Source organism: Paralichthys olivaceus, chromosome 21, assembly GCF_024713975.1.
Source record: "Paralichthys olivaceus isolate ysfri-2021 chromosome 21, ASM2471397v2, whole genome shotgun sequence".
NCBI classification, from domain to species: Eukaryota; Metazoa; Chordata; class Actinopteri; order Pleuronectiformes; family Paralichthyidae; genus Paralichthys; species Paralichthys olivaceus.
The window spans coordinates 11,685,130-11,698,643 of NC_091113.1; the positions used below are offsets into that span (position 1 = coordinate 11,685,130).

Below are 13,514 nucleotides of genomic sequence, written 5' to 3' on the forward strand. Positions count from 1 at the left end.
CTTTAAAATGTATCTGGAGTCTCAGCCCAAATGTCCACAATCTACGCTGAAAGTCCTAAAATATTGGTCATGGCCCCAGAGGCTAATTTATCAAAAAACAACAGTCGATGGGCTCCGAGATTGTAAATAAACTAACAAGCAAAAAAAGTGAAACATTTTATAGCATTAAGACACCAACAAAACAATACAATTCATGTGTATGGTAGATAGAATTTCTTTATTATTTTACATCAGCTGTACAGTAAATGTGGACAGATGAGTGGAGCACGACATTGTGATGCACCAGAGTAGCATCGACTATATACTGTGACAACACCTATGAAAACCCAGTGGTGTTATGGCAATATAACACTCAATACAATAGCATTGCAAAGTGTAGAGAAGATTTCCTGTCAAAATATGGAGGGGACAAACGTTTCTTTGCCGTCATAGTTGGATGAAGTAGGAGGTGACGTGGGGGCTTTAGATCTCATCCACGAAGGGTGTTTTTATGAGGTTGCCGCTGGACGCCATGGTCTTCTTTCCAGACACAAATTTGCCAGCAGCCTTGAAATGAAATAGAAAAAAATAAGACACCGTTACAATGACAATTTTACAAAATGTCAGGTTTCACATTTATCTACTGTTGAATCTTTTGGGCCAAATTATCTCTTTATACAACGATTTATGAGCCTCAGTACAAAGAAAGCTGAGATTGTCCTAGTTAACATACAATATGCAAGTGCCTGCAAATTTAATAAAACAAAATTATGACAAAATAAAAAAATACGAAAAAATACATCTTCTATCAATACAAAGAAACTTTTAACCCATTATATGATTATTGACTGATTTATCTTAGTTGGTAATAAATTACTACTGAATCATAACATTGACCAAACGTCTTACGTTGGCGACATCAGTCAAGGAGATGTTGTCGATGGTCTTGGTGATTTCCTCGGGGGAGACGTAGGATCCCTCAGTCAGAGCCTGAGTGCCCAGTGCCTCCAGCAAACCCTCTGAAGTCTCCAGAGACATCAGGTACTGTCCCTTCAGCTGAGTCCTGAGGAGCAAACAAAGACACGGCCAACATCAGCTGCTGGAGTTCAAACTCAGCAAGGACAACATTTAATATGGAGAAAAAAGAACAGCAGATAAGGCTCATTTAAGCTCAACGTTAGACGTGAATATGAAAAACGATGTTGCGTGTTTTTAATGTTACTGTTGACCTCATTTCCTTGGTGTTTACCGTCAACAGAAACATCAGCTTTGTTCACAATGTCGTGATCGTCTCATCTGTATTTTTGGGAAAGTCAAAGTATCTAATCATCTGTCTCTGTCTTACTTGGCCCGAGTAAGGTCGGCAGCTGTGACTCCACCATCAGCGACGTTCTTCACCTCGGCAAGAGCAGCCTTGATCACCTGCAGAGAGGTCACATCAAGATATTTCACTACTTTGTATTAGGATAAGGTTGTGATGGTAAACTCCTGTTGTGACTGTGGGATACTCACATCACCAGCAGCTCCAACCTGGGAGATGGTGTAGACCCCAAACAGACCAGAGTCGGAGTAGCTTGCATTAAAAGCACTGACCTGTTCAAAAAAGAGAGAATGTGGGGGGAGAAGTTGTTAAGCCAAATAGGAATGGATACATGACTCTATCTGCATCAGTGTTTCAGCCGGCAGCTGGCGGTCATACTCGTCTACCGGCAAAGGGAAAGGAATTATTTGTCTTTTTTAGTAGGTTTACCTGTGTTTAAAAAAGTTGCTACTTTTGTTAAATAGATTTGATACTGTCGAAAATATGGTTACCATGCACACACACTCCTCTACAGGTACCAGGGAAAGCCCTGTAGTGCAAAGTTTCTTTTACAAGTTTCTGTGATGAGCTGACAAACCACTTACATCAAAGGGGTCAGCAGTTGCCTTGGCAACCCCTTGGATCAGTTTGCTGGAAGTGTTGGACCCCCTCTTGACATGTGGACCAGCTCCCAGTACATGCTGCAGCACACTGAAGGCCACAGCCTCACCGGTGCCCGCCGCTGCTGACTGGCTCACCACCGCTGAGTGCACCAGACTGGCGAGGTTGGCCAGACGGACCTCACCTGGAGAGACAGGAGGAGAAAAGACCGGGAGGAATACAGAGTCTTTTACTTTGTTTGCTCTGAAGTTTTAAAACTTTTATATGACAGGTGCAGCTCACCTCCACGATACTGAGCCTTGGCTCCCGTGGTGCCTGCTCCACTGCGGATGTTGAGGAATTGCTCTCCGACTTGCTTCAGCACAGCGTGGTCAACACCTGGAGGAGAGGCGAACACCATAAACCTAATGGTCTTCACCACAGAGCATGTTACTTTAATGTCCACGTCCATTAAGATTTCACCTTACCAAGTCCCACAAGCGCCATCCTTGCACTCGTGAAATTGTTCTGGACAAACTGGTGCAGCTGGAGGAAAATGCAAACATTAAAAAAGTGGGAATGCATTTTAAATCAGTTTTAACAGACTGAACACTGGAGGAATGCTCACATGCTCAGACTGGATGTTGCCAACCATGTGGTCTGGGCAGTACAGAGAGTTAGACAAGGCGTTCTTGTAGGCAGCTTCATGGAGAGCTTCGATCACAGCTGGGAAATGAGAAAGATGTTGATCGTTAACTGCAATATTCATGATGTTGAAGCAGGAAGAATCAACTCAAGCAATAAACAATTAAATTAGTCTGTATGATAGAGACTCCAAAGACACTAACTGAATCTAAAATATCATCCGTTTTCAGCACTTGAGTAAAGTTTTGGGGAAATGAAGTATTGATAATTTTTTTCACCAATAATTATATTAAAAAAGTTCAATAAACTAGATGCTCCATCATGTGTACTTTAGTTTACAGTGAGGAGGAAGTTAAGGATTGGAGCTTTAATTGTGGCAGTAAAACATCTTGCTTTTAAGACAGCATTTTTTGAATGGGATTAAATTATAAAATTAATATGTGCACAGGGGAAATAAAGCCTCTACCCATCTGAGTGCTCTGTGCAGCTTGAGCTTTGTCCATCTTCACTCTGGATGTGAGGTCAGAAACCTCCCATGGCCTGAACTCTGGGGCTGTCGTCACATTGATCAGATACTCCATCACAGTGTCACTGCAGACAAAAAATAAAAGGAAGGAGAGAGGAGGGCAAAAAAACCCAACCCTGTTATTGATTTGACTCCACAGAAAACTGGACATGACAATCCACCAGTCCTGAACTAAACTTAAACAGCAACATGTGCATGTGATGTGAATGCAATATGATCACATAATTGTAATTATTCAAAGACTCACATGTCATCTCTCAAGCAGTCGACAGTGTACATCATGTTCTCTCTGGATGAGGTCACACTGCAGAGAAGTAAACACATACAGATAGAAATGCAGAGACTTGTGTACAGTGGTTTGCTTTGACCTCTTTCTTTTTTTGGTCACTGACCTCAGGCTGCCTCCCACTGCCTCAACTCCACGACATATCTTGAAAGCGGAAGCTCCTTTGGTTGTCTGAAAAAGTATTTCAATGCTACGATGAGACAGAACCCAGTATTCATTATGTTTGTTGTGCTCTACAGATTAACACATACAATACCAAATGTGTACTAGGGACTGGTTTGTACATTAGAGCTTGTGCAGTGTCAGAGACTCATTATAGCTAATGAAATAATATAAAGGACAAGAGGCTTTGTAGGTAAATCATACCAGGCTAGAAGCCAGTCGGAGAAGGTGAGTGACCCCACGGTTTTCAGGGGTCTCATAACGACAGCCGGCCTTGACAACCACTCCGATCTTGGAAGCAGGGGAATAGTTTTCAAGTGAGGCGATCACCAGTCCACTGGACAGTTTGGTGACCTGGACAGAAGGAGGCATAACCGTTTTAGACATGACCTGCAGGTAAAATACAGAGAATTGGCTACAGAGTTTACCTGTAGTCTAACTTTCACACATGCACAACACATAAGAGGTTCCCTGCACAGAAACTGAGCGTCTCACGCGGACATTTGTATTCACACATACACAGAGAAAATCTAGAGGTAATGTAGAATTCAATGCATATCTGAAAGCAACTATACAGTGAAATCCATGAGATGTTAGATTTGCTTGTTAGGGATAACGTGCTGATCAATACACAGAGTAATTCAGAATGAAGATTGGTTTCTATTTCAAAATGACATCGACGGATGATTTGATATTTTCAACTCAGCATAAGAGAAAATACATAATTACTCCATTAAGCATAACCAAACTTTTTTTTTTAAACAACTTATATCTTCATTGTCAGACCCAGAACCACACTGGTCCCCATCACTCCCCAACATACATGGACATCCTGGTAGGAGTGGGCAGCCCCAGGAGAGAGCTTGAGCCCTGCCAGGGGCTGGACGAGGGACTGGCTTGTCCCGGCAGCCACATGGAACCGTCTCTGTGGAGGAAAAAGAAAAGTTAACCACCACTGACCTGCACTTCCTGCGGCTGAAACTTTACGCGTTCGGCAGCCCCGGTGGCCTCCACCTTACGGGCAGCCTGGGCCGCATAAAGCCTCGTCTGGAAAAACAGAGAACATTGGAAGGTGGAACATTACAACTTATGTGTCGCCAGCTGGTTGTCAGATGTAAAAGCAGTGTGAGAAGAAGGGTGAGAGATTGAGAAATGATGCACTAGGAGCCATGAATGTGACAAAATAAATCACAAGGATTAGTATCTGCTCTGGAGAATTTTCCAGCATGAACGGTTCTTTAAGGGCTTCTGAATTTGACCATTACATTAGACGTCAAGATAAACTCCATCTGTTGATGAATTTCACAATATCAAAATCAGGACTCTTTGTTCAAAACATTAACACTACAGAGCTCTGGTTTATAAGCTGGTATTACTTCTGTGTCTTACCAACATGGAGTTATCTTAGTTCCAACACAAGGCACAACTTTTCTATTGGTAAAAGAAAAAGCACGTGTGTAATATTACCGTCAATAAGACAGCTGACTGAAAACAAATGTGAGTTGCATAAGAATGGAATGGATGATGCTAAGTCTGCCCAAACAGGAAGCTAGCCGCTGTGTAGCCTGAGCTAACAGTTGTGAAGATCCTGGTTTAAGTCAAATGTTTCCACTGTCCATAAACGAGTATTTTAACTGGACCTGGTGAATCTTTATAATTCTGTTCAGCGCTGGTGGAACACAACAGGCTTCATCTGACCGCTTCCTCCTCTGCTCCTCACCTCCTGCTGTCCTCACCTCCTCCTGTCCTCACCATGTTTCCCCCCGTCTCTCTCACACCCAGAGAAACTAACGACTGCTTCCGTTTACAACGCATCCACCACTACAACTACACGACATGTAGGTTTGATGATTCCTTACCGAGAGCTGACTTATTCCCCGAATCCCCTTCATCTCCCCTCTCTCCTTCACTCAGGACGATGAAGCAATATGGCCGAACTTCAAAGTGCCCTACCCAGAATGCACAGCGCGGTCCTCGCTCGCCAAAGTTAAGCGGAGCCAACGGGAACGCGCCCTCTGCTGGCATGGAGGTGAAAAGACCCAAACTAACCCATGTGTTCGTAATAAGACCTTAGTACACAACACACTGATTTAAACTTTAACCTTACGAACATCCTTAATCCGTGGAGTAGATTTGACCCCAGGAATTTAAACTCTAATTTATATGACTAATATATCTTACTAATACAGACAGATGAGAAATTAAAGGGAAACTTGTTTACTGAAGTTACTGAAGAAAAAAAGCAAATTCAGATACTTAACAGTCACCAGATGTCAACACAATTGAACTTTCGGACCAACCTGTTTGACAACGCGTTACACGAACGACATCAAAACATCAAAATAGGAAACTTCGTTTAGATGAATCGTGTTCATCCCTCTTTATATACAGTCTATGGTTCATCCTCACAATAAAGTTCAGAGATTTGGAGAATCAATGCCAAGATGTACTGAAGCTGTGCTGGCAACACGTGGAAGTCAAACATCTCACTGACCTTAACTTGATTTAATGTTTATATTTATATAGAAATTAAATAATGGTGATACAATGTAATGGTACATCACCAATAAAATCGTGTGTTCTTCATTTTTTCTTTTTAAAGACTACAACTACAAAGTATTTTTCTCAGTAACAGGTGATGAGGAGTCTCCTTAAATGGTTAATCTAGTTATATATAAACACTTAAATGTTGTATTTTTTATTCCAAAATATATCAAAATAAAATACATAATTCACAAATACTGTATTATAATATAATGTATGTTATATATATATATGTATATATTACATTTTGATTATTGTCGTAGCATATAATTTCGTGAATCAAAACATTGTTGCTTATGTATACCACTACTAGTAATGTGTTTTATAGTGTCGGTAGTACTTCCTGTTGTTTCGCTCTCCAGTGCGCATGTGCGTCACCTCACACGTGCTGTAAACGTAGTGACTCCTGCATGTGAACTCAGCTCTGAAACTTTTCCTCATCGCTGTAAAATCTTGTCAACGAATCGAAGATCTCGTCTCGTCTCCTCTTCATCAGCGGGTGAAACAACAAGTCCTCCGTGAAGCTTTTCGCCGAGAGGGCCGGAACAGCAGAAAACCACCTCACCATGGTGAGTGTTAGCTCTGAATGAAGCCCCGTGCTAGCTCACCAGCTAACTGTTAGCAAGCTAAAGTGACCAGGCTGCACCGGGAACTGAGCGGAAACTAAAAACTACATGTTAGTTCACTTTATAAAGCGTTTCCTTGTGGGTAATGTAGTTGTGTTGCTGTTGTTGGGTTAATCCTTGGCAGACTGAACCTCAAGTGAACCCGAAGGCCTACCCGCTGGCCGACGCCACGCTGACCAAGACCATCCTGGACCTGGTGCAGCAAGCCTCCAACTACAAGCAGCTGAGGAAGGGAGCCAACGAGGGTGAGCTGCCAGAACTACACCTAACCAGAGTCTAACTATCAGAAGCTCCTGATATGATCGTGTGTGTCTACACTGATCTGTGTTCACATCATTGGTCTGTGAAACGTGCTGGTCCCACATGTTATCACAGCTACAAACACAACCTCACTGCGGGTCTGCAACTCAACTTTAATGGTCGAAAGGAAACATATCTCTTTTATAATAGTAGTTCTGTCAGTCAAAGTTTCTGCAAAAAGAACCAATTTTATGAATGAAAATGGGTCTCAAATGTATTATCTGTATATAAATCAAAATACAGAACGTTTGTTAGTGATCTACACTTTTCAAAATCACTACAGTGCACGACATACATACTACATAGTCACCTATGACATCCCATTGATTTTGATGGTTGTGGTCATAGCTCAACTGATGAATCATATATATGAACCTTTCATAGACTTAATGTTGTCCCTGTTTTGAATGTGTATTTATGGTTATTTCACATATAAATATATATTTAAGTAGAAAACAAATACATAGAATTAGATTTTAAGATAATAAAAATAGTCAAGAGTCTATGATTACTCCCCGAATATTTGTATCTGCAAAAATCCTCATTTATCTAGTTTTGGTTGTGTTCAGGAAGAAAATCACCCAGAATCTGTGGGGGGTTTGCAGAATCACTTCTAAAATCAATAGAGAGCTGTCAATTTAAAATGATTCCAAGTTGAGGAAACGTTGACGCTAAAACTGTTGTTCTTTTCTCTTCCAGCCACTAAAACCCTGAACAGAGGCATCTCCGAGTTCATCGTGATGGCTGCTGATGCTGAACCACTGGAGATCATCCTCCACCTGCCACTGCTCTGCGAAGACAAGAACGTCCCGTACGTCTTCGTCCGCTCCAAGCAGGCCCTTGGCCGGGCCTGCGGGGTGTCACGCCCCGTCATTGCTACCTCTGTCACCATAAAGGAGGGATCTCAGCTCAAGCCGCAGATTCAGTCTGTTCAGATGGCTATAGAGAGACTGCTGGTGTGAGTTCTGTCGCACTGTTGTCCCAATGTCTCCCAGAGCAAGAGGAGAATTCCAGTTTGAAAATAGTTCTGTTTGATTTAAAACAGTTGTTATGCATGTAATTTTGATTTTTAGGACATTGCATTTACTTCTGTGTATCATTTTGCAAAGACATTGCTTGGTTCTTAATAAAATCTTCTTTTTTTACTTAAACCTGGTGACTTGGTCACGTTCTTTTTCATGTTATATTCATCTTTGCTCATGTTGTAAACCTGTTAACTGTATCAAAGTTTTCCCAAGTCAGTGATACATTTTTGTTGCAGCCAAATTCAGCAGCAAGAAATTTCAACCTGCAGGGTTTGTGGCCACATTCTTCTGGCAACTTAAACAGTGATTCACTGTTGTCTGTTTGAATTATGGTCAGAGACAGGTGGGTGTAGGAATGTTTGGTACTAACATACAGCCTCACTTTTCCTGTCTCTATTTAGAATCCAATATTTACTTCATTATACATAACGTGAACATACATGCAACTGAAACATTAACATAAGGTCTTCCTGTAAATAACTAGATACTAGTTACTAAAAGGGATTTGAGGGAAATATTAAGTGTGATGCTGCACCTTTAGTAAAAATAGTGAATGGCCAACATTCCTATTTGAAGTACTCACATCTTTTAGTGAAGGTTCCAGTGTAAAAATTGTTAAGTAAAATTATCTTGGCAAAAAAACGTTGCAGTACAAAATGTATTTTATATTCATTTTATTGAATATTGTCTTGTCTTTTTGGGGAACATGGATCACTTTAATATTATTATTATTATTAGGGCCATATCTAAAAGAAAACATGAGATGCTGATATGATATATGATAATATGCAATATAATAATGTTACTAGAATAAAGTTAGATTTCAGAAGAAAGTCATATGGGGATAAAATATGCCATATAATATAATAAATCTTTGTTCTTGTAAAATTATGACTTTTCTCTCAATATTGACTTCTATTCTTTCAATCTTGTAACTTAATTTTCAAACTCTCAAACATTTCTCCATTGTTCTTCAACTCTTAGAGCCTTCAGATATTTAAAAGTTGTTTAAAGTAGCAGAACAGGAAAATGATTGCGTGAGCAAATACTTACAGTAAGAACAATTTATACCTAAATCCAAATAGAATGGTGAGAGGTAATATAGCACTACTACTTCTAACTACTTCTAAAGCCTGTCCTTCCAGTTCCACACCTCCACTGTTACCATCTCTAAAAAAAATTTAAACTTTACTGCAGCTCTTCAACGCAACTCATCAGACCTGTTGTTGACGTCCTGTGGTGTGAACGCAGCCAGGACGCACTTTGGATAGATCCAATCATGAACTCGTTTATAACAGACAGCACGTTGCAAATACTCAGCTGACGTCATCTGAGCTGCTGCAGAGTCAAGGGAACAGACACGCCCACCTCTCCACACATAAAGACATGAACTCTCACATACTTACTGAGAACGGGCACATCTGTGTGTCCTGACACACAACTATTTCATTGGCTCTTTGCGCACAGCATTTCCAGTGGACTTATTTAATTTATTTGAATCGCGGAGGTCAGTCATGGCTGAGCCTCCTGTTGTCATATGGGAAGACGAAGTCAGGGAGCTGCTGACTTACAGAGCCCTGGTGCCGCGGCTGGAGGAGGCTCTGGGTAAGTTCTCCAGGCGGGACAGCGCTGAGGTGATCCAGCCGGTGCGCACCACAGTGGCCCTGAAGGAACACAGCGGGTAGGTCTGCTCGTCTTCACTGCAAATGAAGCAAAAGCATTGCTGTTGCTGCTAACACTTATTAAACTTGCTCAGGTTCCTGGGGCTGATGCCTACCTACATGGCGAACGATGGAGTCCTGAGCACAAAGTTCGTGTGTTTCTACAACAGGGAGGCTGGTTCCACTCTGCCAGCCACTCAGGCCACTGTGGTGCTGCTGGATCCAGAGTATGGGAATGTTAAAGCTGTGAGTACATCTGGCACATGCATGAATGACTGACAAAAAGATGAAAACTAGAATTGCCGTGCACAAACTTCTGCCAAGGCCCAACTCTCCCCTTACCACATTTATATTCGCTAGATTTTCCCCTGATTTTAATTTCGATCAGCACCAAATTGCACCAATATCTGTCCCTGAAACATTCCTGATTTTTTTCATCAAGATCCACAAATCTTTGTCTGAGATATTAAGAAAGAGAAATGAGTAAAACAAATCCTGAATCTGTCCCCATGATCAAGACCCACACCACAATTTAATGGGTTCATTTCTGGTCCATACCATACCTGCTTCCACTAAGTTTCATGAAAACCGGGTGAATTTTTTTTGTGCAATCTTGCTAACTAACAAACAAAACAAAAGACATGACCTTCTTGAGGGAGGTAATACTTTAAAAAAATATACAATTTCTACAACCTGCAGGTCATGGATGGAGATGTCATCACAAGAATGAGGACAGCTGCAGTCTCTGCAATCTCTGCCAAGGTACAGTGTCTGAGGGAAACAGTTTGAACTGTAAGGCATTAAAAAATTATGTTTTTTAAAAATTATTGTTATGACCAGTAGGCAATTTGTAAACCACAATGATCCAAAAGCCATCCCCTTTAATAACCTGCCAATTCTGACATCCCCCATCCCCTATGAGAGAGTGCTTCATGTGTAGATAGAACATTTGTGCGTGTCAGTGAGTATCCTATAGTTAGAGCTGCTGACTAAAATTTGGGATCCATCAAAAAGAACAGGAGGAATGTGTTCTTTACACTGACCGTATGTCCGTGTCAGTGGCTGTCAGTAAAGATTTTAACTTCTTCAGTAGACAGACAGAATTCATAGAGACTCAGTAGAATTCGGTTTGACGTGTTTATGTGACAAGAGTACAAGCATCCCCCTCGGTAAAAATTAACAAATTGCCTGCTGGTAGTGACACATTGTCCAGGTTACTATATGAGAAAGTAAACAGATTCAAAGGTTAAGCTCTTTCAAAGAAACGTCCATTCCCTTTGCAAAGCTTCAGTTCTCAGTAATTACCTGTTTTCTAATGTTGCTCTGTCCTTAACTTTGACTCTCTTGGATTTGTCATGGTGTGTTCTCATCACACAGCTGCTGATGCGTCCAGAGGCAGAGGTGCTGACCATCATGGGGACCGGCCACCAGGCCCTGAGTCATTACAATGTCTTCACTGAAATGTTCTCCTTTAAAGAGGTACTGTGTATACAGGGGTGGGATGCTGCCACGTAAAACAAAAGAAAAACAGTGTCACGCTTCTTGTTTTTTGTTATAACAAAAGTTTTGTTATGCTTAAACAAGGTGTTTTCCTGACAACATACAAAAATGACCATATTATAAGTGTGTACAGTTAGAAACAAGCTGAAGTTCATTATTGATTTATGAAAGGTGAGATGAGAGGGAGTTAATAGATGATTGTGTATTGTAAAACATGTTGTTCCTCTTTTTTTGCACGTGGGACAAACCAGTTAGATATTGCCAAAAACAAACAAAAAAATGTAAGTTGTAACTATATTAAAGGTAATTTGTAGTATTGATTTAATTTTTGCTACTACAGTGGGAATGTAAAAAGGCAGTGTCTGTTTCTGTGACATTCCACTGTGACCTCACACATTGGTTAGTAAACTGCTGCTTAGAAGCCTTGAGTTATTGTATTCCTGCCAATGCCACACTGATTTTTGAAACCAGAATGAACCTTAACCCATTTGGCAGTACTAGCTGTTGATCACACTGTATCCATGTCCCAACACATCCTATAACTTAAACTTAACTTAAACTTAAACTTCCTTTATTGATCCCACAAGGGGAAATTCTTTTTACACTCATGTTTTTCATTTTTAATACATGCATTAATCCACAATCCCACACACACACAGGGCTCAAAGACATGCATATTTTGGAGAGAGATGGTAGAGTGATGGGCAGCCCCCAGGAAAAGCGCCCTATGAGCAATTGGGGGGTACGGTGCCTTGCTCAAGGGCACCTCAGCAGTGCCCAGGAGGTGAACTGGCACCTCTCCAGCTACCAGTCCACCTTCCATGCTTATGGTCCATGCTGGACTTGAATACTATGATTTATTGTCTACATGATTCTAAATGGGACCCTCATTTACTAAATGAGCATCATGCTGTATTGAGGGAGACTTGAAACTAGTGATCGAGAGCATAAAGTCCTTAGATAATGTTTACTGACATAAATCAACTGAGATGTGGGATCGACCTGTGGAGTCGTCCTCTGCTGGTCATTTGTGAGAATACAGGTTTCAGCCAGTTCTGCAGGTGCTTCACTCTGACCTTGAGTCATTATTTGTATACAGTCTATAATTAATTTGAGCAAAGAGAAAGATTGAAAACCAACCTGAACACTGAATCTGTTTTTTTAGATGCTCTCCAGTGCTTTCCAGTGTGTGCAGGCATATCTTGTCCACAAGGATGTCCTAAATTATGACTTTCTGAGTCAGTGCTGTTGAAATGAGTTCTGTGATTGGTTCACCCCAGGTTCGTGTGTGGAGCCACACGAAAGAGAGAGCTGAGGTGTTCATGAAAACAGTCCGGGGCCCTGTAACATGTTGTGCCTCAGCGGAGGAGGCGGTGAGGGGAGCGGACGCCATAGTGACAGTAACCAGATCTACTGAGCCGGTACTGTTTGGCAAGTGGGTCAAACCAGGAGCCCACGTGGCAGGTGGGAAGAAAGAATAAACACACAAACAGAAATAAGGGGCAAATATGTGATCAATTTCAGTTCAGTTTTTAAGTGGATTTTTAAAAATGCGGCACATAAACTGTTTCTCTCTTGTTGCTGAGCAGCGGTTGGAGCCTGTAGGTCGAACTGGCGGGAGCTGGACGACGTGTTGATGAAGGAGGCCGTGGTGTACGCCGACAGCAGAGAGGGAGCGCTGGCTGAGTCTGGTGACATCATTCTCTCTGGGGTCAGTCACTCATTGACTGAGGTGTGTATTATTGGTTCTCTGTGCAGAATATGATTTTGGATGTCGGTTTTTCAGGCAGAGATGTTTGCAGAGCTAGGAGACGTTATTAATGGGACTAAACCAGCACACAGAGAGAAGACAACTGTGTTCAAATCCCTTGGTAAGCTCTACCTTATGTACGTCTATAAATCTGTATCATATGGAAAGTATTTTTATGTTTTATGTCAGGACAAGTTTTCAATTATATTTTCATGGTATTCTGTGTTTCTGAGTTGGTTGTTTTTTTATAACAGGAATGGGAGTTGAGGATGCAGTGTCTGCCAAGCTGGTGTTTGATCAATGGAAAGCCAAACACAGCTGGCCATGAAGTAACGCTGTTCTTCAGACTCTGGGTTTGACCCATGTCACACAAGTTGATCAAGAGAATTAAACAAAGTCCTAATCATGATGTTTCACCCCATTTCTATAGCATCAACTAACTAAAACCTAACTTACCATAAAAAGTATCACTTGAATATACATCAGTGTTATAAGAACTACCTAAAATGACAGAAACCCTGTATGAAACATGTAAATCACATATACTTTGACTTTTTGGTGTTCATGCACCCTCTGCTAACATGGAGGAGGCTGGGGTTAATGACCTATA

General features: G+C 41.3%; 3 protein-coding genes across 4 annotated transcripts; 2 read left to right on the plus strand and 1 right to left on the minus strand.

Moving 5' to 3' along the window:
* Positions 1 to 198: 198 nt before the first annotated feature.
* On the minus strand, positions 199 to 5,515 carry uqcrc2b (ubiquinol-cytochrome c reductase core protein 2b). Of its 2 annotated transcripts, none has more exons than XM_020083616.2 (14): positions 5,358 to 5,515; positions 4,459 to 4,545; positions 3,703 to 3,852; positions 3,443 to 3,507; positions 3,298 to 3,354; positions 2,991 to 3,115; positions 2,508 to 2,605; positions 2,368 to 2,425; positions 2,183 to 2,278; positions 1,885 to 2,084; positions 1,492 to 1,572; positions 1,325 to 1,401; positions 889 to 1,042; positions 199 to 546 (listed from the first exon to the last, which is right to left on the minus strand). In XM_020083616.2, exons 1-14 carry the CDS (start codon positions 5,388 to 5,390, stop codon positions 463 to 465), a joined length of 1,365 nt encoding a protein of 454 aa, XP_019939175.2. In that variant the 5' UTR covers positions 5,391 to 5,515; the 3' UTR covers positions 199 to 462. The 2 variants fall into 2 exon arrangements, with proteins under 2 accessions (XP_019939175.2, XP_019939174.2); XM_020083615.2 differs by lacking the exon at positions 4,459 to 4,545 and adding an exon at positions 4,322 to 4,423 and having other exon boundaries at positions 5,358 to 5,505.
* An 865-nt stretch (positions 5,516 to 6,380) lies between these two features.
* On the plus strand, positions 6,381 to 8,119 carry snu13b (SNU13 homolog, small nuclear ribonucleoprotein b (U4/U6.U5)). Its single transcript, XM_020082739.2, has 3 exons — positions 6,381 to 6,611; positions 6,793 to 6,913; positions 7,668 to 8,119. The coding sequence occupies exons 1-3, from the start codon at positions 6,609 to 6,611 to the stop codon at positions 7,928 to 7,930; spliced, it is 387 nt and encodes a 128-aa protein (XP_019938298.1). The 5' UTR covers positions 6,381 to 6,608; the 3' UTR covers positions 7,931 to 8,119.
* A 1,249-nt stretch (positions 8,120 to 9,368) lies between these two features.
* On the plus strand, positions 9,369 to 13,313 carry crym (crystallin, mu). The gene is made up of 8 exons (XM_020083188.2): positions 9,369 to 9,674; positions 9,750 to 9,900; positions 10,354 to 10,416; positions 11,032 to 11,133; positions 12,435 to 12,618; positions 12,744 to 12,865; positions 12,941 to 13,025; positions 13,159 to 13,313. Exons 1-8 carry the CDS (start codon positions 9,508 to 9,510, stop codon positions 13,230 to 13,232), a joined length of 948 nt encoding a protein of 315 aa, XP_019938747.2. The 5' UTR covers positions 9,369 to 9,507; the 3' UTR covers positions 13,233 to 13,313.
* Positions 13,314 to 13,514: the final 201 nt, after the last annotated feature.

What these genes read in the sequence shown, in the direction of transcription:
- uqcrc2b (XM_020083615.2), bottom strand. Translation starts at nt 5,390, where the DNA reads ATGAAGGGGATTCGGGGAATAAGTCAGCTCTCG. An exon ending in GGGGAATAAGTCAGCTCTCG is followed by an intron (nt 4,424 to 5,357) that starts GTAAGGAATCAT and finishes TTTCCTCCACAG; the next exon opens with AGACGGTTCCATGTGGCTGC. An exon ending in GATGGCGCTTGTGGGACTTG is followed by an intron (nt 2,279 to 2,367) that starts GTAAGGTGAAAT and finishes CCTCTCCTCCAG; the next exon opens with GTGTTGACCACGCTGTGCTG.
- snu13b (XM_020082739.2), top strand. An exon ending in GAGGAAGGGAGCCAACGAGG is followed by an intron (nt 6,914 to 7,667) that starts GTGAGCTGCCAG and finishes TTTCTCTTCCAG; the next exon opens with CCACTAAAACCCTGAACAGA.
- crym (XM_020083188.2), top strand. Translation starts at nt 9,508, where the DNA reads ATGGCTGAGCCTCCTGTTGTCATATGGGAAGACGAAGTCAGGGAGCTG. An exon ending in ACCAGGAGCCCACGTGGCAG is followed by an intron (nt 12,619 to 12,743) that starts GTGGGAAGAAAG and finishes GTTGCTGAGCAG; the next exon opens with CGGTTGGAGCCTGTAGGTCG. An exon ending in GTGACATCATTCTCTCTGGG is followed by an intron (nt 12,866 to 12,940) that starts GTCAGTCACTCA and finishes TCGGTTTTTCAG; the next exon opens with GCAGAGATGTTTGCAGAGCT.